Here is a 25969-nt window from a genome sequence, read left to right on the forward strand (position 1 = left end):
AATGGGCATAATGATGCTCTTTCTCATGGGGTTATTATGAGGATGAAAGGAGGTGATTATGTAAAGCACTTAGAACTGAGGAGCACACTGAGTAAGTGCTCAACCAGTTTAGCTGCTGGTTGTGGTAAGGCCGTGCAGGCGAGGGTGGCAGGTTGTGGTGGAGATAGGGAGCTGCATGCAAGGCTGGTGTGAGGCCCGAGGGGTGCTTCATAAGGGGATATTTGAAATCTTTACAGGTTTTTCTCTTATATTCTATTTCCTACCCAACTCCCTCAGCAACTCCTACCCATACCACCACCTCTGATTGCTACCAGCACCTACTTACAGGTGCCAAGGACTGTGGGCACACAGGATCTTCAGAGGTCCCTTTACATTCCCTTGAGTCCCTCCCATCAGAACACAAGATGCTTCAGGGACCAAGAACCAGCCCCAGCCGACAGTCCTGTATCTACCCCAGGAGCCCTGCCCAGCAGCATCAGGCACAGGACCATGTGAAGTGGGGCAGCGTGAAACATCCCCAGAAGACAGGTGCAGCAGAAATTGTGCTTTACCCAGCTCAGGATACAAATGTGCGCTACCAACCAACATCCGCCCAACTCCCACTCCCACCCCCGGAACAGCTTCCAGGAGAATCCTGGCTTCTGAGAACCTGAGGCAAGAAATGCCCTAACGCCACCCAGTGGCCATGAGTGGAATTGCATAAGCCAAAGTATGAAGCACTCTGCTACCTCCCAGTGGCCATGGGTGGGTTCGCAAGACTAAGGCTGAAAGCCCCCTGCTATCCACCTAGTGGCCATTATGGATTTAGCACCTGCTGGGCCTGTGCTGTGAGCAGAAGACACCAGCTGGAGGCCACTAGCCAAGGAGTGTAGGCATCTTCTGGAAGCTGGGAAAAAAAAAAAAAAAAAGGAAACCGATTCTCCCCCTAGAGCCTCCAGAAGGAACATAGTCTTGCAGACACCTTGATTGCAGCCCAGTGAGATCCATCTCAGACTTCTGACCTTCAAGGTTGTAAGCCCAAAATTGCAGAAGCCCAAAGTAGAGAACAGCTTATCTCAAAGATGTCTGTGGCTGTACCTTGCCTAATGGAGTCAATCCCAGTAAGATTTACAGAAGGCCCACAAATTTAGAGTTATATTAGAATTATACTGGGAAAAAAAAAAAAAAAAACAAACACTACCAGCTGTGGCTGAAAGGGACAGTGTTAGTACAAAATTTAAAGAGGCTTAGGACACCCCAAACTCATTTCTCCTTCCCAGGTAATGCATTCATATATCCTTAACGTCACAATGCCTCTGAAACTGAATTGGGCATCAGAAAATTGTTTTGATTTTCTTTTTTTCTTCTTTACAAAAAAAAAAAAAAAAAAAATTTAATGGAGGTACTGGGGATTGAACCCAGGACCTTGCGCATGCTAGACATGCACTCTACCACTGAACTATACCCACCCCAACCCCTGTTTTTGTTGTTTTTGTTAGTAAGGGGGGACTAGGTTTGTTTGTTTGTTTTTAATGGAGGTACTGGGGTTTGAATCCAAGACCCTGTGCGTGCTAAGCACGCACTCTACCATTGAGCTATACCTCCACCCTGCTTGACTTCCAAGGAGTGAAAGAATTTTCAACAGGCTTAGGAAATTTCATCAATGCTCTTAGGAAACCCCTTGAAATAGTCCCTGGTGCAGTACGGAAGACTCCAAGGGATGAATTTTCTGAAATCTCCTCTCGCAACAGTTCTGATCTAACATCACTAAAGTGTGCTTTTGCTCCTGAAACTACTGAAGTTCTTTCCTGCTGACAGATTTTTATACTTTGAGCGTTCCAACCCCACCTGTAGCTGCCCTGTTCACACTGAGGCCCTCATTTCCTTTACTCCTCCCAAACGTTCAGGAGGGCTCAAGAGGACCATGAAGGTAACTGGGGCTGGGCCCTGAGCAGAAGGCCGAGAGAGAGAACCTCAGTGAACCGGAGTCCTTGGCCCTTCAGAGTTGAGAAAGTAGGTGCGCCTGCGCTAAAACCACCGCTGCCAGGATCCTCACACGATCTTTCGCGGCCAAGTCTCTTCCTGTCCGAGGCCCCAGTCATCGGATTCGGTGGACCTGAAAAGCATGTGCAACAAAGCGTGATGATAATAAATTCTTGGAGCAAGAACAGGGGGAAGCTCTCTGGGAAATACAGTCCACGAAGGGGCGCGGGTCACAACCTGGCACCGAGACAGAGCTTTGACCAGGACCAGAACCCAGAGATTTCTGGGAAATGGAGTCCGGTGGGGCAGGGAGGCATGTGCGCATGACCGGAAGTTGCGTTATTCAGGCGCGTCCTCTTTGGCCGGGGAGCTGGGCCTGCGACCGCAGTGTGTAAGCTCGTGCAGGTGGCGGTATCCGGTAGCTTTTTCGCGTAGCCGGAAGCGGCTTTTTCTCTAGGTGTTCTGCTGAAGACCGAGTTGTCTGTTGCACCGCAGGCTCCTGAGCCGTGACCTGGCTGTGGCTGAGCAGACAGTGAAAGACCGGGCTGGACAGGCCCGACCCGGCTCAGCACCGCAGATTCAGACCCGGCCTTTGAGGGGAGAGGCCTGAGGGAAGAGCCCACAGCGGGGCTGGACCTTCAGTGAAGCGACGCTGACAGAGAACAGCTGGGAGGCGGTGGCGCTAGGTGGGACACAAATGCTGGAGGAAGGAGGTGAGAAGGACTGGTGGAGCGGTTTATGGCTTCCAGCTTGCCCGCTGATACTGCTGTGTGACCCGGGTGAGAACTCTGCAGTTATCCTTTCCACAAGTGCTTGAGTACGGTCTTTTTTTTTTTTTTTTTTTTTTTTTATGGAGGTACTGGGGATTGAACCCAGGACCTCGTTCATGCTAAGCATGCGCTCTACCGATGAGCTATACACACCTCCGTGGGACGATCCTATTTTGAATAAAGAATCCCGGGGTCAGAAAGGTTGGAGGCGCTCAGGCCTGGATCATCTCTGAGTATCCTATCCCTTACTCCGATCTGTTGATGCACCCATGGCATTAGAAAGTAGAGAGAAATGGGCCCTGGCAATGAAAATGGGACGTACCGAGGGCCTTCTCTATTGCTTCTGATCTTCCAGCCTTTCTGGAAGCAGCCAGGGATGCTCGGAATGGGAGCCTGTTGGCTTTACCTGATAGTGAGGGCGGGTTCAACCCAGTTGGATTGTGAAATCGTGGAGGGTCCTGGGGATTTAGAATCGGGAGGCTAGGATTCCTGTTTAAGCTGTGAGATACCAGTCAGTTCTCTTAACCTGTGTTTTTTCGTGGAGGAGAAGGGAAAATAACGTTAACTACCTCGTTCACTTCTAAGAACTGTAAGCATCAAATAAAATGACGTTTTTGAAAGCACCTTGAACGCTTTACAGAACAGAACAAATGTGTGTGTGTAATCTTAACCACTGAGGCCCATCCTCCCCTAGATCAAGGGGTCCCTGAATTGGCCTATCAGTCTTCAGGTGCAAGTTCACATCCAGCATTTCGTGCTGTCTTCCCTCAGAGACCTGGGAACACAACCAGAATGGTTATCCTCCCCATATTACCAAAGAGGGATGTAAGTATAGTGGTTAGGTACAACTCAGTAACTTGAATCTGTACTAGGACCAGACCTGTTTACTTTTTTTGAATTATTTTTGAGGACTACACTACCTCTACTTTTTTCTTAAATTGAGATATAATTCACATGCTATGCTACAATGTTCACTTTTAAAGTATACAATCCAGTGGCTTTTAGTATATTCACAGAGTATGCAATCATCACCACTATTTAGTTCCAGGATATTTTCATCACCCCAAAAAGAAACTGGTATTACTCCCCATTCCCCCTTCCCCCTAGTCCCTGGCAACCATTAATCTACTTTCTGTCCCTATGAATTTGCCTATTCTGGACATTTCACAAAAATAGAATCATACAGTATATGAGTCTGGCTTCTTTCACTTAGTGTAATGTTTCAGGGTTCATCCATGTTGTAACAGGAGGAATGTGCTTCATTCCTTTTTGTGGCTGAATGATATTCCATTATATGGGTTATACCATGTTTTCTCTATTCATCAGTTGATGGACATTTGGGCTATTATGAATAATGCTGTGAATATGCATGCACAAGTTTTTGTGTAGACATGTTTTCATTTCTCTCCGGTATATACCTAGGAGAGGAATTACTAAATAACTGGTAACTTTGGTAACTCTGTTTAACTTTCTGAGGAACTGCCAAACTTTTTTCCACGGTGGCTGAACCATTTTACGTTCCCAGTATGTGTGGGTTTCAGTTTCTCTGCATCTTCATCAGCACTTTTTTTCCCCATCTTTTTTATTTTAGCCATTTAGTGGGTGTGAAGTGGTATCTCATAATGGTTTGCTATGCATTTCTCCAGTGACTAGTGATGTTGAGCATCTTTCCTTATACTTATTGGCTGTTTGTATCTTGCTTAGAGAAATATCTATTCAAATCCACTGCCCATTTTTAAGTTGGGTTATTTGTCTTTCTTTGTTGAGTTTTTAATAGAATTCTTTATATATTTTGGATACTAGACCCTAGAATATATATGATTTGCAGATCTTTTCACTTTCTTGATACTGTCCTTTGAAGCACAAAGTTTTTAATTTTGATGAAATCCAATTTAGTTTTTCATTTTGCTTGTGCTTTTGATGTCATGTCTAGGAAACCCGTTGCCTAATCAGAGGTCATAAAGATTTCTATTTATATATTATTCTACGAGTTTTAGCTTTTTCGTTTAAGTCTTTGATTCATTGTGAGGTTTTCTTTTTATATGATGCAAGGTAGGAGTTCAGCTTCATTCTTTTGCATGCAGATATACAGTTGTCCCAGCTATGTTTTTTTGAAATTTAATTTCTTGGCACTCTTGTTGAAAATCAATTGTCCATTAATCTGTGGGTTTATTTCTGGACTCTCAGTTCTTCTCCATTGATCTTTATACCTGTACCATATTTTTTTAATTACTATTGCTTTGTAGAAAGTTTTGACATCATGAATATGAGGCCTCCTGCTTTTGTTCTCCTTTTTCCAGATTGTTTGGCTATTCTGTATCCCTTCCATTTCCACATGAATTTTAGGATGAGCTTATAAATTTTTGTTAAAAAAAAAAAAGCCAGCTGGGAATTTGATAGGGGTTGCATTGACTCTGTAAACTAATTTGGTGAGTATTGGAAAACAAGATTAATGTCTTCCAATCCATGAACGTGGGATGTCTTTCTATTTATTTAGATCTTCTGTAATTTCCTTTAACAATGTTTGGTAGTTTTCAGTGTGATGTCTTGCACTTCCTTTGTTCAATTTATTCCTAGGCATTTTATTCTTTTAATGCTCTTGTAAATGGAATTGTTTTCTTAATTTCATCTTTGGATTGTTCATTATTAGTGTATAGAAATACAACTGGAGAACTTTCAATCCTTTGCCCATTTTGAATTGAGTTGTCTTTTTGTTATATATTCATGTCGTGTCCTGCAAACTTGTTTAGCTGTGATAGTTTTTCTGTGGATTCCTTAGGATTTTCTATATGCAAAACCATGCCATTCGTGAATAAGGTAGTTTAAATTCTTCCTTTCCAATCTGGATGCCTTCTGTTTGTTTGTTTTTTCCTAATTGCTCTGGCTAGAACATCCAGTATCATACTGAATAGAAATGGCAAAAGCACACATCCTTGTCTTGTTCCTGATCTTGGGGGGAAAGCATCAGTCTGCAGCTCTGAGTTTTTCGTAAATGCCTCTTATTGTGTTGAGGAAGTTCCCTTCTGTTCCTAGTTTATTGGGTATGTTTTATCATGAAAGGTGTCAAGTTTGTAAAATGGCCTTTTTGGTGTTTGTCGAGATAATCATGTGGGGTTTTTTCTTTTATATTAGTATCACATTTTATATCAATTGATTTTCATGTGCTGGACCAACCTTGCGTTTCTGGGATGAATCCCACTTGGTCATTACCTCTTGTTTTGATTAAGCAAGTGTCTTAAATTTGCAGAGCCATTTTCTCCAAAGAACTAAGTAATTGGTAATAGTTGTAAGCTATATACGCACACGCTAGGCATTTTGTCAGCTGCTTTGTCTGTATTTAAATCTTCACAGCAACCTTACAAGGGATTATTATTCCCGTTTTACAGATCAGAAAAGTGAGGTCACATGATTTGCACACTGCTGGTAAGTGGTGGATCCGGAATACTTGAGAGTCTGTTACACTTTAATGCCTCCCTATGTCTGAGTGAATTGGTGGAACTTCCAAGGTAGGAAGAAGAATGGGAGACTTTTATCCCACTGCAGGTCTGCAGATTCAGCCTTAGTGAGCCCTGGAGCTTGTGATGTTGTTTGAGTGTTCTCTTCAGAGTGAGAAAGTAACACTTTCTAGCTTGGTGAGCTGTAGTTTTATGCCTCATTGGTTTCTTTCTCTTTTTCCAGAGCCACCATCTCCGGATCCTGCCCTTCCCCAAGAGGAAGGCACAGAAGAGGAAGGAATGGCAGCTGGTCTCGCAGCTGGGCCCCAAGTAAGTTAGAAATTTACTCTGAGAGGTAGCCGTTTTTGTTTTTTTTTTTCTTTTTTTAATATTAAGAGTGTTTTGGGTTTTTAATTACATAAGGAATTCATGTTCATTGTAGAAAACCTGAAAAATATGGACAATACACCCCCCCCAAAATCACCTTTAATCCCACAAAGAAATAACACTTAACATTTTGTATCCTTTCAGTCATTTTTTTTTATGTTTTCCTAAAATGGGTGTGTTTTGCTTTGTAACATCATTTTTATTTCCACTTAGTAGAATTTGATTAATATTTTCCCCATTTCATTAGGAGTATTCTACAGAATTATATCTTATAAATTCCATTGCACAGTCCTATGAGGGTAAGAACTATCTTTTTTTTTCTTTTTTTTTTTTCCCCTTGACTAGACTAGGTCTTGGTCTATTTTCACTTTTAGGAAGTCTGCACTTGAATTTCCTCATCAGTTCTACTCTTTTATTAAAATTTTTTCGTAGTTTTTTTGCTTCTGCTTTCCTTAGATTTATTTTTAAATTTATTATTTTTTTATTGAGTTGAATCCCTAATTCATTTTCTTCCTTTTTGTTTATATATATTGAAAGGTTTTGCGAGGGTCTTTATTTTTTTAGATATGCCAAAATTGTGACTTTGGTTTCTTGTCTGCACAATCAGCTGGTCTGTGCTCCATGGAGATAAAGTTTGTGTCTCTTCTCAACACACAATATCCAGGTATTGTGTGATCGCAGGGTGTAGGGTTTGTCAGCTCTATTAGCTCAACTGTATTAAATTACTCATTTCTCTCATACTCTTTGTTTTGTATTAACTTTGTCAACAGCTGAGTTGTTTAACATCTCTCTTAACTATAATGTTTTAAATTTCTCCTTGTACTTCCTACAGTTTTTTCTTTATCAACTATATATTTGTTATTTGGTTCATGACACTTGTATGTTCACAGTGGATTTTACTCTCTTAATTATTAAAAATTACCCAAATGTTTTACCCATTTCATGGTTTTTAAAAATGATGCTCTTTGTCCCATTTAATGCATTTCTCAATGTGAAAGATGGATTGGAAGGACAGGTAAAATTAGAATCAGGAGACTAGTTATAATCTGGGAAATGATGCTGGCTTAAAACAAGGCAGTGGCCAGGGGCATGGAGAGAAGGGGGTGAATGCTAGTGATAGTGAAGAGGGAGAACGAATAGGCAGTTGATTTGTGGGGAGCTGCAGGCAAGGGGACGATAACACCCAGGTGTCTGACAGGGACAACTAGGTGCGTGGAGGTGCCATTTCCTAAGCTGAAAACAGACAGAGACTTTCTCGCCTCCATGCCTTTGCTCATGATGCCTCCCCTACCTTGGATATCCTTCTCTGTCTCCATCTGAGGAACCTTTTCCTTCAAGGCCAGCTTGGTGATTTCCTTCTCTCTGTGGTCTTCCCTGATTGTCCTGCCCCTACCCTCCCTCTAGGATTCCTCTTCTGTTATCCTGGTTACTAGTCTGTCCATCTCTTTGACACATTATTACAGGTGGTTACATACATGCCTGGCTCTCCTGCTGTACTGTGTGATGTCTGAGTTCATGTGAATATTTATCAAATGTTGTGAAAACATTTAATCATTCACATTTCTTTTCTAATTTGGAGCTGATTCCTTGTTGCATAAACTCACACATTCTAATTTTGCTTTTTCTATATTGGCTCTTTTAATTCCCAAGCACCTGTTAGTTTCTGCCCAAGTACTGCTCATATATATACATATTTTCTTCTGTTTGTATTTAAAGTCTGCCAGAATTATAAAGAAACAAGAGAGACTGTGTTTTATTTATTTTTGTGTGTCAATAGTCCAGTCTAGTGTTAGGCACAAAGGAAGTGATTAATAAAGGCTTTTCTGAAACTATCCTGAGTCCTTTCAAAGACCCTTTTTAGGCCTGCTTGGCAACACACCCGGAGCCCCAACCGCCCCACCCCATCACTTCCACCTCCCTTCTCGGGCCACTGGGCAAGAAGGAATGTGCTTGTTGTTCCAGGACTGCACGCCTTTCAGCAGTGTGGCTGTAGCATTTACCCAGGAAGGGTGGAGGCGCTCGGTCCCTGCTCTGAGGAACAGGTTCATGGAGGGGATACCAGAAGAGTCCAGAAACCTGGTCCTCCTGGGTAAGGAAACCATTTAAAATTCAAAATTTGCTCAAGTCTGAAAATCTGTGGCATTTCCCAGTGTTAAGTGATCCCAAATTGCTCTGATGCACCAGAGGGATAGTATTTATTCTTCCTCGTCCCCCATTGATAGGTCTCTGCATTCTGGGTTGGGAAATAGGCAGTTTCATTTTGTTCCCCCCAAAGCTGTGCCCTCCCCCATTTCTTACTTCCAAGGCAAGGTCCGGTAACCTCTAGGCCAGTTCCTCCATATTCACCAAGTTCCTAAATAGCTTGCTTTGTGGGCTTGCTTAACTCCCTGGCTTGACCCTTCCTTGAGGCTGTTTCTTCAGCTCTTTTCAGAAATGTTCTACCAAGACCTTGGTATCATATCTGTCTTACTGCTGCGTCCCCTAGTGCCCGGCACCAAGTCATTGCTCAGTATTTGTTGAATGAGTGAAATGAATGCCCTATTTCCACTCCCGAGTTCTGGGTGGCTATTTGTACTTAGTACAAATCTCTAAAGCACATTTTTCCCCTTATAGGACTTCCAGTCTCCCAGCCTGTAATGAACTCCCAGTTGGAACAAAGGGAAGGCTCATGGATGCTGGAGAGAGAAGGCCTAAGGAGTACCTGTCCAGGTAAGTGCGCACACACTGAGCCAGTGAGTGTCTCGGGAGCAAGAGCCCTTCTGAACTGTGTTAGTGCATTTGATTATTTTAACAACTCGTGAGGGAAATATTATTATCCCCATTTTATAGTTGAGGAATATAAAGCTGAGAGGCTAACTCACTGGTTCAGAGCCTCACAGCTAGAAAGTGACATAGGGGTTTGAAGCAAGGTCAGACTCCAGTGCCCTCTCTTCCACTCCGTTTCCTCAGTCTCGCCAGGCTGGGAGGTGGAGCGCAGGTGGTAATGCTGGCTTCTGGGAGAATGAGGGTCCTCTTTGCTGGCCTAGCACACTCCCTGCTTCAGGTTACCTCACTGGGGGTGTCAGGTGCCCCCCCATACCCGTACCTCCAGCTGTGACACCTACTGCTACTCCCCTCTCTGACTCCTTACTGGATTCTGCACCCCCACCCCTCCTCTTCACGGCCATGCCTCAACTTTCTGAAGGGCTGATACTAAGAAACCCGGGAAAGACAAAAGCAAGGGAAACCAGTGTGTGCCTCTTGCTACTCACCTTAGGTTGCTCATTTCACCCCCACCTTCATATTTCAGCCCTTGCACATGTGTGACTTCTGGCAGGGCCTGCGGTTTCAGCCACTTACAATATTTTGAAACTTAAAGCATCGGGTACAAATGAACTTAACAACTTTAAGGTGATGAAGTTTTAAATTTTTCCAAAAATACAGCCTAATGCTCCGTATTTTTAGTGACTATAATTATTGTTGCTGTAGGACAATGAAAACAAAGCCCCTGGCTTACTTTCTGCACAGGTCATCTGAACCCTCTTCTCCTTCCCATCCTGCCCTCTTTCTAAGCAGCCTGCCACCTGTTACCTCAGCCCGCGTTATGCCCAGGCACCGCGCGGACTTGCTGAAGTACTTCCCCTTACGGGGAGCCGCACCCTTCCTGCTGCTTCCTTCTCCCGAGGCCCCCCGCGTCCCCACGCACCATATTTGCTACACAGCGCCTTTTAACCTGAACCCACGGCCCTGGAACTTCAGAAATTGAATGCAGTGTTTTATGGCAATACTGCAGTTTTCTGGGGAAAGGTTTCATCACAGAGCAGTTCAAGATCCTAAAAAGGTTACTGAAGAAGATTCAAATCACCGTGTTATTAAAAATAGAAGTTGGGAACATGTTACCACCAAGGATCTGTGCTCTGAGGTATAGAGTGTTAGTGTGGAAGCAACTTTGGATATGGACCCATGAGAGACGTAGCCAGGTCCTAGCCTGCTATGCATTAATAACTACATGGATTCAGAGTAAACCACTAAGTTATGTGGTATCTGTTTCTATATCTAAAAAAATGTGGTTAACAAAACCTGTCTCATTTTATAAGTTATTATGTATGAAAAAAAAGTTGTCAGTGATGTAGAGCTGTATTAATTCTGTGATAGTGAAGTAGTTGGAGTTTTAAATTTGGCTATTAGAGTAACTTAAATACTTCTGTGGTGTTACATCTCTGCTCTGAGGCCCACAGAGCATCCTGGGCATCGCTGTGCCTCCATTGGCTGGTTTCAGGGCCCTCTCTCATTCCATCCCACTCCTCGCACAGTGACAGGCCCCAGTCTTTGAAGTGCCTTGCCCTCACTGCTTGGTACATTCCTGGCATTGTTTTAGCTACTGGAGGTGCATCAGAGAACATGATGTAGCCCCTGCTTACATCCTAGTGAGGAAAAGAAAGAAAATGAATAAACGGAACACCTGACACACTGCTAGACAGTGATGAGTGCTAGGGGGGTGGGAGTCCAGGTGGTGGCTGGCCACTCTAGATCGATGAATAGGAAAGACCACTTTGAGGAGGTGACATTGGAGCTGAGACCTGAAGGAAGAGAATGAGACAGGCATGTAAGGATCTGGAGGAGGAACATTCTGGGCCACAGCATGTGTTGAGGCTTTGAGTTGGGAATGAGCTTGGCTTGTGTTAGGATCATAAGCCCCTAGGACTCAGTAATCAAGGGATAGTAAGCAGGGCACAGATCATGTAAGGGTTCAGATTTTATTCAGATGGAAAGATAGGTAGCCATTGAAGGTTTTGAGCAAGGAAGGGACAATATTTGATTTGTGTTTGAAAAGATAACGTGGAGACTGGACTTTAAAGACTAGAAACAGGGAGACCAGTTAGGACATTCCAGTGAGATGATGGTGGCTGGTAAGGAGGAGTCAGGACTGACTTGGGTGTTAAAGCCAATAGGACTCGCTAGTGACCTGGACGTGAGGGACAGAGGCATTAAGGATGTCCCTGGCCTGAGCAGATGGATAGATGGGAAGACTGACAAAGACACTGGCTTGAAAGGGAAAGTCAGCAGTTCTGTTTTGGGTATACTTGGTTTGGGATATCAAACCTGGTAAGCAAGTTACCCAAAACCACACTGAGAATTGTGACTTAAGACAGCTTGAGGCACCCAGTACTTGGCAAAAGCACAGGAGAGGAGTGCGTCTGAGGCAGAGGTTCAAGGTTGCAGTTTAGGAAAGGGAGCGAAGTGTGCTTATGTCTCTGAAAAGCCATCTGGTCATTATTTCTGGTTTAGAACAGAAGCGTTTGGGGAGAAGGGAGTGAAGCGTTGAACTTGTCTGCATAAGACCTCAGCCAGACTCCGTCAACCTTATGTATTTCAGTTCTATCTTCTTCCACCAAACAAATAAAAAAATTGCTCTTCTAAATTTTTTTCAGACTGGAAGATTGAGTCACCACCTGAGCAACACATTTCCAAAGAATCATTCCAAGACACAAGTGTAGAGCTGCCCCCTGCAGAGTCAGGTCACAGGAACAGTGAACTGGGGAAAAGCTGCAATCTGAGACCAGTACTTTCTCCGCAGCAGAAAGTTCCTACAGAAGTGAGACCCTGTAAACATGAAACACACACAGAGAGCCTCAGGAAGGATTTGGATATAATTACACCTCGCAGAGCGAAGCCGTACACGTGTAATGAATGCGGCAAAGCCTTCAGTTACTGTTCTTCCCTTTCTCAGCATCAGAAGAGCCACACTGGGGAGAAGCCGTACGAGTGCAATGAATGCGGGAAGGCCTTCAGCCAGAGCTCCTCTCTTATTCAGCACCAGAGGATTCACACTGGAGAGAAACCTTTTAAGTGTAGCGAGTGTGGAAGGGCCTTCAGCCAGAACGCAAACCTCACAAAACACCAGCGAACTCACACCGGAGAAAAGCCCTACAAATGTAGTGAGTGTGAGAAAGCCTTCAGTGACTGTTCTGCACTTGTTCAGCATCAGAGAATTCACACTGGAGAGAAGCCTTATGAATGCAGCGACTGTGGGAAGGCCTTCCGACACAGTGCAAACCTCACAAACCACCAGAGGACTCACACAGGGGAGAAGCCCTACAAGTGCAGCGAGTGCGGGAAGGCCTTCAGCTACTGCGCAGCCTTTATTCAGCACCAGAGAATCCACACCGGGGAGAAGCCCTACAGGTGTAATGCGTGTGGGAAGGCCTTTAGCCAGAGCGCAAACCTCACAAACCATCAGAGGACTCACACAGGGGAGAAGCCCTACAAGTGCAGTGAGTGCGGAAAGGCCTTCAGCCAAAGTACAAACCTTATAATCCACCAAAAGACCCACACTGGGGAGAAGCCTTATAAATGTAATGAATGTGGGAAGTTCTTCAGTGAGAGCTCAGCCCTCATTCGACATCATATAATTCACACAGGCGAAAAACCCTACGAGTGCAATGAGTGTGGAAAAGCATTTAACCAGAGCTCATCCCTTAGTCAGCATCAGAGAATTCACACTGGTGTGAAGCCCTATGAATGCAGAGTGTGTGGGAAGGCCTTCAGGTGTAGTTCAGCCTTCATCAGACATCAGAGACTCCATGCTGGAGAGTAACTGGGAATATAACCAGAGTGGACTGGGGACATCTGACTTGAAGTCTGTAGCCCAGAGCCACAAGCAAAAGCACCTTTAATAAAATAGTCACCATTTTACGTTGCATGTGGAAGGTCTCAGGTGCTAATTTCTCAACATCTTAAGCAAGCATAGACAGCTCAACTCCAATTACACCGTTGTAGTGTTTTATGTAGCAAGCAATCCAAAAACCTTGGTTTATAAGGAATGAGTGAAGGACTTGGCTCCTACTTAAAGGCCAGGTATTTTGGCAGCGGTCTGGCCCTAGTAATCTGCTTGCATGAAAGCTGTTACAAAAGGAGAATCAGGAACATGTATTCTCCACTGCAGGGCCACTAAGGTATCTGGGGGGAATTCAAGTGAGGAAGGGGATTCCAGGGCCAATTACACACTAGAATGGGGATGGGGGAGGAATACTCAAACCCTAATGCCAAATCTAGACACAGTTCACACAATCTGTGCAAGTGGTCTTTTCTAGTAAGGTACATACCTTTAAGTGGAGTCCCTAACAGAGGGCTGATGAGACTGGGGGAGCCTGGCGGCAGCCGTGCTCTCCCTGGCTCAGGCAGGTGGGTCATTTTCACTTTCCCCTCTTCCTGACAGCCAAGTATCTTTTATATCAAGCTCTTTATCCTGTTGGCTTGCTTCCTTTCTCTCCTGCACCCAACTGGTGTAGATCTTATCTCAGCACTTACAAACTCCTGTGTTCTTCCACGGCTTTTTGATTAGGTAAGCTTAATTTCAGACTTCCCAAGACTGGTCTACTGTAAAGGACACTGTTGGACACTTAATGGTCATCACCCAAGGTCTCTACCTTTGATTTCTTAGTTGACTTGCCCCATGTCCTGGAAACATCCTCACTGCGGAGATCTCAGGTAGTCCTTTCCACTAAAGGCAGTTTACCAATGCTGCTTGCACCAGTATCAACTGAAAACCACCTCAAGAGACTTGACAAAATGGGAGCAAAAAAGTGACTTAATGCCAGGGAAATGACACTCTTGGGGAAGTCATTCTCAGCCTTTAGGGTGGGTGGTACTTCAGTGCCCAGGTGTTTCTGAGGTTCACTCATTGCACATCAAATAAGGTTAAAGTGAGTGATGAGCTCTAGAAAGTCAAAGTAAACTCTCCCACTAAGGGAAAGACAAGAGGCTTGGGAAAGGTGAATGCATCATTAAACAGTTACTGGTCTAAAACCAGTTCCGGGTAGGGCCAGACGCTGCTCTTAAGACGACAGGAGTAAACTTGAACCTCACTTTCACATTAACTCAGGATCAGTCAGACTCATAAGGTCTGGTCAGGTGCATCAGTGGTTCTGCATCTTAAGCTATGCACTGGACTGGATAGCAAAGCCCTGAATCATGGGCCCTGAGCCCTCAACCCACCAAATAGTTAAATTTGGGGGTGAAAAGCTCCTTCCCCTTGTGTCTATGCTAAACTACAAGTTTTCTTTCTGACCAAGAATTTTTTCTAATGAGCTCCATGAGTGTGTACAAAAAGCAAACTTCCTTCCTAGGTCTTTTCTGAGCTAGTTCCATAACGAGTATAATCTGTTGTCCACAAGGAGCCTGTTACTCAGACTGCTGCTCCTTCCACAGGTTGTCACCTTGGCCCCAGTGACCATTTGACAACAAAGGCTAAGCTCCCCCAAGGAAAAGGTCACATCAAAAAGTCCATTGGTTGTCAAATAACCCTTTATTAAGTCATTTTCCTTTGTAGTTAACTCTGTGGGAAAGAAAAAAAATAACCCTCTCAGTAACAGACAAAACTTTATCCCAACCCCACAGAGCATTTCTAGAACTTTCAACTTCTAATGTATCTCTGATACATTAAACGCCCACAAGCTTTCACCTTTTATTAAGCAAATGAAATCAGTGCAGAAGCCACGTACCGCCGGGCATTCCACCACACCACTGTTGATGTCCTCTATGATGTCGTGAGGGTGACGGCCATCAACATTGCAGCCCACAGACTGGGCAGTCCCCAGGATCTCCTTAATGGTTCCTGTAATGAAAAAAAAGGCAGTGTCAGAGGGGCTGCCAGTTCCTCCTAATCCTCAGATACCTGTAGGGAAATACAAGGAGAGGATTAACTATTTCATGGCATAATATCTCCAATCCCCTCATCCAAAATTCAGAGCTCCATTTAAAGGCTCTGAATGCAAAATGTCCATGGGTCCCTCGATACACCCAAATTAAACACACCCAACCCAAAACGATCTTCACAATCTTAAAACTATTCTTTCAAACCCAGAAGACACCAATTTCAGGCCTTACAGAGTAAAGTCCCCTGTAAGTGGGAAAATGCTACTACTTAGCGAATTCATCTCGTATGACAATTACGGTGGCTCCATACTGTCCTGCTCTTACCAGAGAGCTCTCTAGCTAGAGACCGGTGACGCATCTGTCGGGCAATGCTGACAATCTCATCAAAAGTGATGTTTCCACTGTGCTTAACTGCGAAAAAGAAAAAAACAGCAAAAGCTTTGTCACCAGCTGAGGCCAGAGCAGACCACAATGTCCTCCCTCATCCATTTCTGGGCTGTTCCCATGCTTTCGGCACAGAGTCATCCACATGAAGAACAACCCTGTTTCCTAAGCTGGGGTTTAGTATCAGCTCACCACTGGATTGCACCAGCCAATAGAGAACTGATCAGGTGCAGTGGCGGGTGGCTAGGGACAAAAATCAAGTCTTTGCTAACCTTATACACAACAGACTATCTGTTACAAGGTGAAGTGACTGAGGTGTCCATCGAGTCTGTCAACCAGCTAAGAAGCCGACTTTCCTGATTACTGCTCAGCTTTCTGTTTCTTCACCCTGCCTACCCACATTTCCCTCCTGCAAGCACCAAGTGCGATCTGTCCCACACCACGGCTTGGGGAGAGCCACATGGCAGTTCTCTGGCAGTGCCTGGCTCTGTAACAACTTGAAATCAAATACCTGTACCATCCCTAGGTTTCATTCAAGGGAGCACATGCAGTTGTTTATCAAACACAGGGTACACAATGCCACTCATAAATTATCAGGGAAAAAGCCACTCACTGTTTTTCTGCTTCTTTCTGTCTCTTGGGGGTTCCTTGAGGGCTTTGATGATCAGGGCAGAAGCAGAAGGTACCACCTCAATCTGCAGAAGAGAGTCTCAATGTGAATGAGCCATACCCCACTGTCCAATGAGATCAATGCACCTTGGCTCTCAGAGACCATGGGCCAGACACTGGATTTACTGTACATGAAGTTAATTTTCACAACCCCCCGAGACGTCCTTCGTCAGGAGACATAAGTGATTTGCCCAGTGTCTCAAAAGTGAAAAGTTAATACTTGGCTCATGATCTCAAAACCTTCCCCACAAATGAAATTACTCTTAGCTCACCACAAGTGGCAGGTGGCCTTGTCAGCAAAAACTTTCTACCCAGGAATCCCAGAGGGTTGCTACCTCTGCCCTCCCTCAAACCAAGTACCTGGGCCTGTCTGTTCTGAATGGTCAGTTTCACTGTAATCCTCAGACCCTTCCAATCACCAGTCGCCTTGGCAATGTCATCACCAACTTTTTTTGGAGACTGTCAAGATAAAAGGTATATAGTCAACACTGTGCCCTAAATCAAACCAATCTGAAAACCTGCCCAGTCCTCACTTGGCAGCACCAGGAAGGCTTCTAAAACACACCTAACTGTGCCTATCCAACCAAGGCATGGCTATTCACTGTAATATAAATTGGAAAAATGAGGCTGGGGCTGAAGTTTGTCCAGGGCTGAAAACTGCAGACTCAAGACCACAATGGACCCCAAGTCCCTTACCTACCCATCCCCTCTCCTAAGGGCCTATGTGGTAATGTAGGGATTTTCAACCCTTTTACATTCAAATCACCTGGGGACCTTTAAAGACACCAGGTTCCTGTGTCTGACTAATCCAAATTTATCTGTGGGGATGGGGCTGGACATCTGCTGCCTTACAATTCCCCAAACAGGAGAGATGTCCAGTGAGTGCCAGCTGAGCTAAGGGCCAAGGAAGAGTTAAGACTCTGGTTAAGCAAAACTTGTGGGAGAGTGTTTGGGACAGGAAACTACTGCCCAAGGAATAATGGCATGATACTCAAAGTTCAGGGGTGGGTATAACTCAGTGGTAGAGATCATGCTTAGCATGCATGAGGTCCTAGGTTCAATTCCCAGCACTTCCATTAAAAAAATATTTCTTTAAAGAAAAAGAAGGAAGTTCAATGAAAAGTATAAAATGGAGGGGGAGGCTGGTAAATAAGGCTGATCATAAGATAAAGCCGGTCATATTAACAAATATGTTCCAAGTTAATACAGGCTACCCTGACGTTACCAAGATCCTCACGTCACACCTTATTTAATCCTCCCAACAGCCATATGCCCATTTCCCTAGGAAACATGTTAAGCAGGCTGCGCAGTGTCACTAAGCTATTCTTGACTTCAAAAACCTCCCCTATCTCGCCCCTCAGGTAGACTGGTAGGCTAAGAGAAGCAGTTAGCAAATGTTGAAAAGTTAACAGGTTCAAGGTACTAGGTTCCATTTTCATAAATAGCCTTTCTACAGCAGCTCGTGTCATTCAGTGGCTCCGAGGTCTGAACGGGGAGGGCGATCTCCCGATGTCAACGGCACCTCAGACGATCGTGTGTGTACAAGCCGAGTCTAAGTCTGCTCTCATGCTAGAGACGCCCCTCCAGGAGGAACTTACCAGACCCAGAGGACCGATCTTTGGAGCCAAGGCAGATGTGGCACCGACTTCTCCACCGGTGCACCTCAGGTATACTGGGAGAAAGAAAAATCAGCAGCTCCATAAGAACCCTAAGTCACAGTCCTCACTCCGCACCTTTCCGGGCCTGGCCACACCACCTTTTGCCTCTTTTCAGAACGCTCCAAGAGCCTCAGCGGGGAGCGAGGCAGCCCCCCCACCACCACAAAGTGTGGACGGCTCCAAGCACCACGTGGGACAGCGGCCTTTGGTTTGGCCACGGCTGCCCAGGCCCACAACGGGCCGGCGTGGAGGCAGCCCGACAGCGAGTTAACCCAGCCTAAAGGAAGCGCCTGGGGAAAAAAAAACCTTACCCTAAGGCGTGCGGGCTGCAAAGGCGCCACAGGTCGTCCGGTCCTCCCTCCCCATTTACACGTGGGAAAGCTGAGGCCCAGAAAGAGCAAGAGACTCGGCCAGGGCCGCACAGCGCCCTGAACGCAGCACCAGAAGGACGTGCCTCTAAGAGGCAGCGGCTCTAAAGCCCGACGTAGGAAAGGAAAATGCGGCGGGGGCCAAAAGCCAGGAATGCGAGGAGGGATGCTCCATCCCGTAGCCCCGGCCACATCTAAAGCACGCACCGACTTTGATCTCGTTGGGGTCGAACTTAGGCGGCATGGTGGAGGCGGCTGGTGTCGGATGAACCCGGATTCGGGACGACCGAAGAAAGTTACACCTCGCCCTCCTCCGAGCCAAAAGTCGAAAGGCCGGAAGAAAGGGCAGTTACGCCGGATATAGGCCTGAAAGCGCGGCTCTCGCGAGAACTGCCGTCTCCGCCCAGCCCCAGAGACGCCCTTGTTGCCATATTGCTTGTGGGCAGGCACCTGAGGCTGACGGTTGGAGAACCCGGCATCGCGGTGAGCTGTGACTAGGGGCTCGGAAGGTGGGGTTTGGGGCAGTTCTTCCGGGAAAGACAGACAACAGAGGGCTTCTCCTGAGATCCCAGGCCCCGCTGGTCACCATTCTCCATTGTGGTGAGGGTCACCCCATAGTCCCTGTCACCCAGTCCCGGAGCCCCGCCCCTCTCCTGAGGGTCCGCACCCGCATTCCAAGACCCCACGGCCACAGCGATCCCCAGACTCCCTCATGATGTGCGCATTTTCACTATCAAAACAATTTTACTCGAGTCTAAACGCGGTCCAACTCAATTCTAAGATTCTGCAGTCCTCGATCTCAGACTTCGTCATCCTGGTCTGCATGACTTTCTGAGATTTTGAGTTTCGGTCCTGAGTTCCTGCATTTGGAGACCACACTCCGGCTCCGCGAGGCCTGTGCCGGGGGATCTGCCACCCCGCGTCCATGACCAAGCCCTACGAGTAATCTGCCTGCCTTCGGGTCCACCCAGGGGAACGAACGTCAGGGTCCTGACTGTCCGCAAAGCAAGGTTGGGCACTGACCACTCCAGCCACGGAAGAATAGGTGTGGCTCTTCCGATCTGGGCTGGACGTCAGGGGAGGGGATGGATGAAGGGTGGACATCCGGGAACCGATCAGGAAGAGCTGATCTTCCAAGAGGGTAGGAGGAGGGATGGCCATTGGGGAGGATGTGGGGAGAGCAATTGGGAAAGAGGTGAGGGAGGGTTACTCATTGTGGAGCAGAAGGATAAGAGCTGGTCATCTGGAAGAGATGAGGGAGGGCGGTTTTTAAATTATTCCTCACCCTTGCAGACAGATAGGGTGATAAAAGGGACTTGAGCCAACTCTGCAGGCTTGGCCAGCTCCCCAGACAGCCCACGCCCCTGTTGGTGGAGACCTGTGATCTCTACCCCTCCCCCTGAGGACTGGGTGTCTGTCTTCTTGAACTGCATATGGTCCCTGCCCCTTTCTCCCTAGCTCCTTAAATTGTAGTAAGCCCTGAATAAACGTTAGTTAGATGTATGGTGCTGTGTGGCTAACATTTACTGGACACTTATTATGTGCCAAGTACTGTGCTACAGGCTTTACATACATGAGATCACTGGATCCAAATAGAAGCAGGTGTTGGTAACAGTATTACTCACACTTTACAGATGAGGAAACTGAGGCTCAGAGAGGTGAACCAAGGAGACACGGTTGGTGGGTGGCAGACCTGAGATTCAAAACCAGTTGAACAAAAAAAAAGAAAAAGAAAGAAAAAAATTATATTTCATCCCAAAGCCGATGCAGTTAACCATGCTTCCCTGTATGATTGCTTCCTGGCCCATTAATGTCCTGTATCAAGTGCTGATATTTTCCAGTACTGGAGAGGCAGTGAGCACCTATCTTCTGAGTTCAGGACAGTGTACTTAGTGTGTGCTAAGTTTTTTAAGCACCAAGGAGTTGGGCAGATTCCACAGGATCAGGACTTGAAAGAGCTGAGGTCCAGACTGGTTTTGCTACGATCCAGGCTGTACAACCAGATCCCTGAACTTGACAAGCATCAGCTTCCGTAACTATAAACAGGGCTGTGTGAAAATCAAATGAAATAATAACTGTGAGAGTGGTAAGGTGCCTGAGGATTGCTTTCGAATTTTTATTTAGCTGAGAAATCTCTTTGGTTATGATGTAGTTGCGTTCCTCAAGGTCGAGGTCAGGGCTGGCTAAAGCCAGGCAGTATTTGGTATGCTGATGCCACTCTAATAGTGGTTCCGAAGCTAGAAGTGATTGTCTGTGACAGTCCTCAAAGAGCATCCTTGGAAAGGACCTGAGGACACTTCTCCAGATCAATCCCCTTGTCTAATGTGGAAAAGAGAATGGGAAGGGGTATACCAGGGTCTCACAGTGCATCAGGGGCAAATGTGTGCTCAAACCCGGGTCACCTGGCTTGCCGTGTGCTCTTTCCACATCCTGCTGCTTATTGTGTCATCAACAAAGAACAGAGAGTTTTGAGCACATGCTGTACCAGGCTCAGGGCACAGTGTGACAGTTGAGATGGACACAGCCCCTGCCTCCAAGGAACTTACAGTCCAGCAGATCGGCTACATGCTCTGTGTTACTGTGCTACCTGTCCTGGGTGTCGGGGGGCTGTGACAGATTCCCCAGGCCCTAACTTCTCCCCTGTGCCCTAGTGCTGTGAAGATTGCTCTAGGAAAAAGGAAGGATGCCCCTCTTCTTCCGGAAGCGGAAACCCAGTGAGGAGGCTCGGAAACGCCTGGAGTACCAGATGTGTCTGGTGAGGGAAAATGGGTTTCCTTTGAGTCCATCCCCATCTCCACCTCTGCCCCAGGAAACAGGACTCCACACTGCACTTCCCCTCCATAGACTGATCACATTTGTCATTACTTGCTTATCTCTCTTCCCTGCTGGACCTCAAGCCCTGTTAAAGCAGAGATCATTGGTCCACTTGCAGAATGGACTAGCTGAACCGGATGGTGTCTGTGATCCCTTAAAGCTCCTTAATCCTGTGTTTCTTTGCCTGGTTTGCCCACTCTGCAAGAATGTTTTGCTTGAACACTTTTTAAAAATTCTTTTTATCCTTAGGCAAAAGAAGCTGGGGCAGATGACATTCTTGATATCTCTAAATGTGAGCTCTCAGAGGTAAACTGGGGTGGTGTTCCGGCTCTGAATCTTTATCTGCCCTTCTTTCTTGGATCACATGCCCCTGGGAAAGACAGGTGTGTCTTGGGGCTTTTAAAAGGCTGATCAAGAGCTATTTCCTTAGATTTTGGTTCTTTTCCAAAGAATTGAGATGCTCTTATGGCCTCAAGATAGTCTTCAAGAGTCAAAGAGTCTAGAAAGTGTACCCACAGATTCCTAAGACACTGGGAGAGCCTGGGATTCTCCAGCCTTTGCAAAGCACCAGAGATCTTTCTCTTGCCCCTCATAGTGTCCATGAGGGGATGGGATGGGTGGGCTAGGGCCGGGCAGCCCAGTCAGCCGACAGCTGATTGGGAGGGAGGGCTGATCACCTGAAGCAGCATCCCTCCCAGCCTCCCCCAGGCTTAGCGCCCGTTCACCTCCCGCCCCGTCTCTCCCTCGCGTGTGTGCCACTCAGAAAACAAGTTTAAAACTGCCAGGAAGGGAGGTACTGACTCTTCTTTATCTTATCTTAGATTCCATTTGGGGCTTTTGCAACATGCAAAGTTCTTCAGAAGAAGGTGAGACGAATCTTCATTTTCAGAGAATTATTTACTGTGTGTGTGCATGTTTGAAATCAGGTGGGAATTCTAGGAGTTGTCTTCCTGGCATAGACATCCCCCTTCTCTCTGAATCGCACCCTCTCAGCCTGCAGCAGGCGTGTTCACAGGAGAGCAGGCTTTGGCGTCAGACACCTCTGGGTCCCATCCTGGCTTTGCCTTTCCTGACTTGGGCAACTTCCTTAGACTCTTACATCTCAGTTTCTTCATCTATGAAATGAAGACATTCGTAGATCTTTGCTTGCAGAGCTATTGTGAGAATTAAATGAGTGACAGTTATGTAGGTAGAGACAGAGATAAAAATGCGCTGAGTGTAAGGCCTGCCACATAGTAGACACTGAGTAACCTCATTGTTAATAATAAAAACTACACTCATTTTATTCTGGCCACCCAGGGGAGATCTGAACGAGTGATTTTTCAGAAAGGCATTGCAACCTTAAATGCAGATAGATGAGAGTATTCTAAATGAAACATCTAAATGAAGGAAGGAAAAATGTGTTCCCTACCAACAGAGTAGTGAGCTCTTTGACACCAGAAGTATCCACACAGGGGTCGATGCCTAACAAAAATAGAAATAGACAACTTGGAATGAGCACTGGACCACATGCCAGCCCTGGGCTAAGTGCTTTTTATCAGTTAGCTTGTTAACCATCAGTGGCAGCCCTTGGAGGCAGAAATGTATTGTTCTCTATTTTCTATGTGAGGATGCTGCAGCTGAGGGAGGTTAAGATCAGGACAGCTACAGGAGATCCCTTCTTCGGATGGAAGGTAGAATTAGACCTCTAAGGTCCCTTTCACCCTGAAATTCCAGATTTTAAGGTCACCTGAGTCCACATTTGGAGGTCCTGTGATTCTGAACTGCATCCCTCGCTGTGATTGTAAGAGGGGAGAACGGGGCGGGGCGGGGCCACCGAGCGCCCTGTGCTGAGCTGTCTGCCCTGCCTCCAGCCTTGCCTGCCTGCTACTCTTCTTCAGCCTAACACACTGAAACTCTTTTCCACACAGGTGTTGATTGTCCACACGAATCACCTCACTTCCCTGCTTCCTAAATCCTGCAGCCTCCTGAGTCTGGCAACCATCAAGGTACGGGGGCCCTTCTCCCAGGCATCAGGGACTCCGCATGGTGTTTCAGGTGGCAGCCAGACATCTCCACTCCTTTCACATCTCCTCTGCCAACATTTATTCCAGACGTGCCTAATGTCAGAGTGAACCTGGGGTTTGATCAGCGTGGTTTATTGGGCACCTTATCTGTGCTTTGTGCAGAGTGGGATTGCAGAGAGAAGCAGCCACAGGCCCTGCCCTCAGAGAGCTTACCCACTAGGTGGCAAGGCAAACCATAAGCTCGTAGCAAGTGAGCTAGCAGAGAGCAGGGAGTCTGAGGGGCCCAAACAAGAAGGAACAGAAGAGACGCCAGGCATTCTATGATCAGTGTGAAAGCTTAGTGACCTGGGGCAACTCCCCCCTGACCATCATCTCCCCCAGGTCAGAGCCTGGGACGTATTCACAGTATAGGTGAGCGTGACCCCAGGACTATTCTACGTGAACATGAGCTGTGACAGGGGGTGTCCTGTCCACACTAGGAGAAATGACTGCCAGCACATGTATCAAAGTGTTTTTTATAGTTAACAACTGGTACGTAGGTCTTAGGGGTAGTTTTTACTTCTCTTTGCTGTTCTGGTCCACCAGGCATTATTTATACAATCAGGAAAAAAGGTAACATTTAAAAAACTTTATATTTGTGTATATTTATATTTTTTATATATGCATGTTATATCTGCATATGCATGCATATATATATCCTATGCCTTTTTTGTTCATTTTTATTGTAAAAAACATTAGCAAATACTGTTAAGCATAAGGAAAAACAGTTTCACATTCTTAAGAACCATTATCAGTATTTTATATTGATATATTACATATTATATATTTGGTAGTTTTTTCTATGCTATGTTTATACTATAAGTTTTTCTTTTTAACATTTGAATATCTGTGCATTCTGTTTTGTAACATACTGTTTTCACTCAAGAGTAAAAACAAATATTTGATGGAAAAGGATGAAATGGCATATTTTTAGAAAGGAAATGAGTGGAGTGGTCACTTAGTTGGGGAGGAAGGTCTGGGTGCTCTTTGTTTCAACACCAGAGGCCTGAGGGCGCCCCACCCCCACCATGCCCTTGTCTCTCGGAGCCTCAAATCCCAGGGGCTTTCTCAGTTGGTGACTTTCAGGTGTTAAACTTGTTTTCCTCCCACAGGTTCTGGATCTTCATGATAATCAGCTGGCAGCCCTTCCTGACGATATAGGGCAGCTGACAGCCCTCCAGGTATGGCTGCAGGAAACAGAAAGCCCCCCTCTGACCCCCTGCATAAGAAAGCTACAGAGACCTGCCACCTGCACTTGGTGGCAGCTCATCCCCGTTTGATATTGAGATACCCAGTGATGGCGTCAGCACTGCAGTCTGGGTTGTGGGCATCTCTCTACAGTATGTTTGGCATGTGCTTTTGGGATTTCATCATGAGTTGCCACAATTTTAGAGAAAAAGACCCAGTGAGTCTACTTTTTCAAAACATGAACTCAGCACCCTGACTCGCCGGTTCACTTCTGTTCCTTGTCAGTGGCAGCCCCTGCGTTGTTGAGCGCTCCCTGGGCGCCAGCACCTACCTAGGCATTTCGCTTGAGTTATCGGTTGATTCCCCACAGCCACACTGTGAGGCGGGTGTGCACATCATCCCCGTTTCACAGAGGAAGACATGCCTCCCTTCACACTCAGGTTAACATCCCTTCTCTTCACTGTGCCCCATCAGACCCTGTACAACAGGCCCACCTGTCTTTCCAGCCTCCTCTCCTATTCTCTCCCCTTGGCTGCCTGCACTCAGCTCCTAAAACCCTCTGGCCTCTGTGCTCCACCCCCAGCAGGGCCTTTCCACGCTGCTCTTCCTTCTGCTGCATTGGCTCGAACTCCATCTCAGCCCAAATGTCGCTAAGAATTCTTCCTGTCCTCCCTGTCCAGCTGGATCTACCTTATTTGCCTCTGTCTCAATCCCTGAGAGCACAAATTGCAGTCTGCAATCACTAGTTGTGCTTGGCCGTCTCCCCTCCTGAACTGTAATCTCCGTGAGGGCAGCACCCACGCCTAGCACACTGCCTCACACGTGGAGGAGACTAGAAATGATTTGAATGAACTACCCTACGATGTGGATGATGTTCTCACATTTACAGAAGAGAAAACAGATCCAAAAGGATGACTGTAACTTGCCCAGAGTCACATAGGGGACACGTGGCAGAACAGTCATAATTGCCACCACGGAGAGTGAGCCTCAGTGAAGACCTTAGTATAGGCTCTTTGGAGACTTTCTGTACATATTTTTGTAGAATTGCTGCATTCACTGTTTTGTAACTTTTGGATACCTGACAGTAACTCATTAGCATCCTTTGGTTCATCAAATATTCATCTGCCACACTGTTTTTTATGTGCTCAGCTTTCCATTGTATCTATTTTTAGTGGCAATTTAGTGTATCTTCCTGTTCTCCCTCACTGCATCCTGGAGGGAGCATGGCCTTCAGAATCCAGTAAGCCCGGGCTTGGATCCTGGCACCACCGGCTTCCAGCCTTGAGGCCTTGTGCAGGTCCATTGCCTTTACGCAGCTTGGTTTTCTTCTGCTAACACTGGGGTAACGAGGCCTTGTGCTGCCTCACCCAGATCCCTGTATCTGTCAGTCCCATTCTTCCTCCTGCCCTGATTGTGGGGCTGTAATTGGCTATTTTGTGGTCATTATGACTGATAAGAGCCTCAGCAAGAACCAGGTTCAGAGTCTGGCTTTGCCCTCTTGGACACATGACTTCATCACTCTGAGCGTCAGTTTTCCCATCTCTCAAATGGGACAATAACAGCCTCTATCTTCCTCACAGGGCTGTCAGGAGACACAGATGTGTGTGGTGCCCAGATAATGCCTGGCCTGAAGCAGGAGGAAACACTCTGTCT

At 46.2% G+C, this 25969-nt stretch overlaps 3 protein-coding genes and 1 non-coding gene across 9 annotated transcripts in view; 2 read left to right on the forward strand and 2 right to left on the reverse strand.

Annotated features, from left to right (window-relative positions):
• Nucleotides 1-2294: 2294 nt before the first annotated feature.
• Nucleotides 2295-13235, forward strand: ZNF79 (zinc finger protein 79). Of its 3 annotated transcripts, XM_045513825.2 has the most exons (6): nucleotides 2295-2675; nucleotides 6119-6155; nucleotides 6411-6496; nucleotides 8516-8642; nucleotides 9167-9262; nucleotides 11965-13235. In XM_045513825.2, the coding sequence occupies exons 3-6, from the start codon at nucleotides 6467-6469 to the stop codon at nucleotides 13128-13130; spliced, it is 1419 nt and encodes a 472-aa protein (XP_045369781.1). In that variant the 5' UTR covers nucleotides 2295-2675; nucleotides 6119-6155; nucleotides 6411-6466; the 3' UTR covers nucleotides 13131-13235. The 3 variants fall into 3 exon arrangements, with proteins under 3 accessions (XP_045369781.1, XP_010949439.1, XP_010949440.1); XM_010951137.3 differs by lacking the exon at nucleotides 6119-6155 and having other exon boundaries at nucleotides 2295-2741; XM_010951138.3 differs by lacking the exon at nucleotides 6119-6155.
• A 1586-nt stretch (nucleotides 13236-14821) lies between these two features.
• RPL12 (ribosomal protein L12) lies at nucleotides 14822-18629 on the reverse strand. The gene is made up of 7 exons (XM_010951139.3): nucleotides 18477-18629; nucleotides 17842-17915; nucleotides 16604-16702; nucleotides 16188-16269; nucleotides 15515-15601; nucleotides 15037-15149; nucleotides 14822-14870 (listed from the first exon to the last, which is right to left on the reverse strand). The coding sequence occupies exons 1-7, from the start codon at nucleotides 18511-18513 to the stop codon at nucleotides 14865-14867; spliced, it is 498 nt and encodes a 165-aa protein (XP_010949441.1). The 5' UTR covers nucleotides 18514-18629; the 3' UTR covers nucleotides 14822-14864.
• On the reverse strand, nucleotides 15685-15814 carry LOC123615721 (small nucleolar RNA SNORA65). Its single transcript, XR_006723397.1, has one exon. It is a non-coding gene; the product is annotated as a small nucleolar RNA SNORA65 (small nucleolar RNA).
• A 49-nt stretch (nucleotides 18630-18678) lies between the features above and the next one.
• LRSAM1 (leucine rich repeat and sterile alpha motif containing 1) overlaps nucleotides 18679-25969 on the forward strand; it is a 36030-nt gene continuing 28739 nt past the window's right edge. Inside the window, exons 1-7 of one of the 4 annotated variants that reach the window (XM_010951140.3) lie at nucleotides 18679-18752; nucleotides 19051-19279; nucleotides 20921-21024; nucleotides 21333-21389; nucleotides 21905-21949; nucleotides 22994-23071; nucleotides 24241-24309. In XM_010951140.3, coding sequence (XP_010949442.1) covers nucleotides 20953-21024; nucleotides 21333-21389; nucleotides 21905-21949; nucleotides 22994-23071; nucleotides 24241-24309 — 321 coding nt within the window. In that variant the 5' untranslated portion in view covers nucleotides 18679-18752; nucleotides 19051-19279; nucleotides 20921-20952. Of the gene's footprint in view, nucleotides 19280-20920; nucleotides 21025-21332; nucleotides 21390-21904; nucleotides 21950-22993; nucleotides 23072-24240; nucleotides 24310-25969 lie in introns of all 4 variants that reach the window. The other 3 variants (XM_010951142.3, XM_045513822.2, XM_045513823.2) reach the window with 3 other exon arrangements.

This window comes from Camelus bactrianus, chromosome 4 (assembly GCF_048773025.1).
Source record: "Camelus bactrianus isolate YW-2024 breed Bactrian camel chromosome 4, ASM4877302v1, whole genome shotgun sequence".
Lineage (NCBI taxonomy): Eukaryota > Metazoa > Chordata > Mammalia > Artiodactyla > Camelidae > Camelus > Camelus bactrianus.

What these genes read in the sequence shown, in the direction of transcription:
- RPL12 (XM_010951139.3), bottom strand. Translation starts at nt 18,513, where the DNA reads ATGCCGCCTAAGTTCGACCCCAACGAGATCAAAGTCG. An exon ending in AGATCGGTCCTCTGGGTCTG is followed by an intron (nt 16,703 to 17,841) that starts GTAAGTTCCTCC and finishes TTATCTTGACAG; the next exon opens with TCTCCAAAAAAAGTTGGTGA. An exon ending in TTCAGAACAGACAGGCCCAG is followed by an intron (nt 16,270 to 16,603) that starts GTACTTGGTTTG and finishes TCTCTTCTGCAG; the next exon opens with ATTGAGGTGGTACCTTCTGC.
- ZNF79 (XM_010951137.3), top strand. Translation starts at nt 2,660, where the DNA reads ATGCTGGAGGAAGGAGGTGAGAAGGACTGGTGGAGCGGTTTATGGCTT. An exon ending in GTCTCGCAGCTGGGCCCCAA is followed by an intron (nt 6,497 to 8,515) that starts GTAAGTTAGAAA and finishes TTGTTGTTCCAG; the next exon opens with GACTGCACGCCTTTCAGCAG. An exon ending in CCTAAGGAGTACCTGTCCAG is followed by an intron (nt 9,263 to 11,964) that starts GTAAGTGCGCAC and finishes AATTTTTTTCAG; the next exon opens with ACTGGAAGATTGAGTCACCA.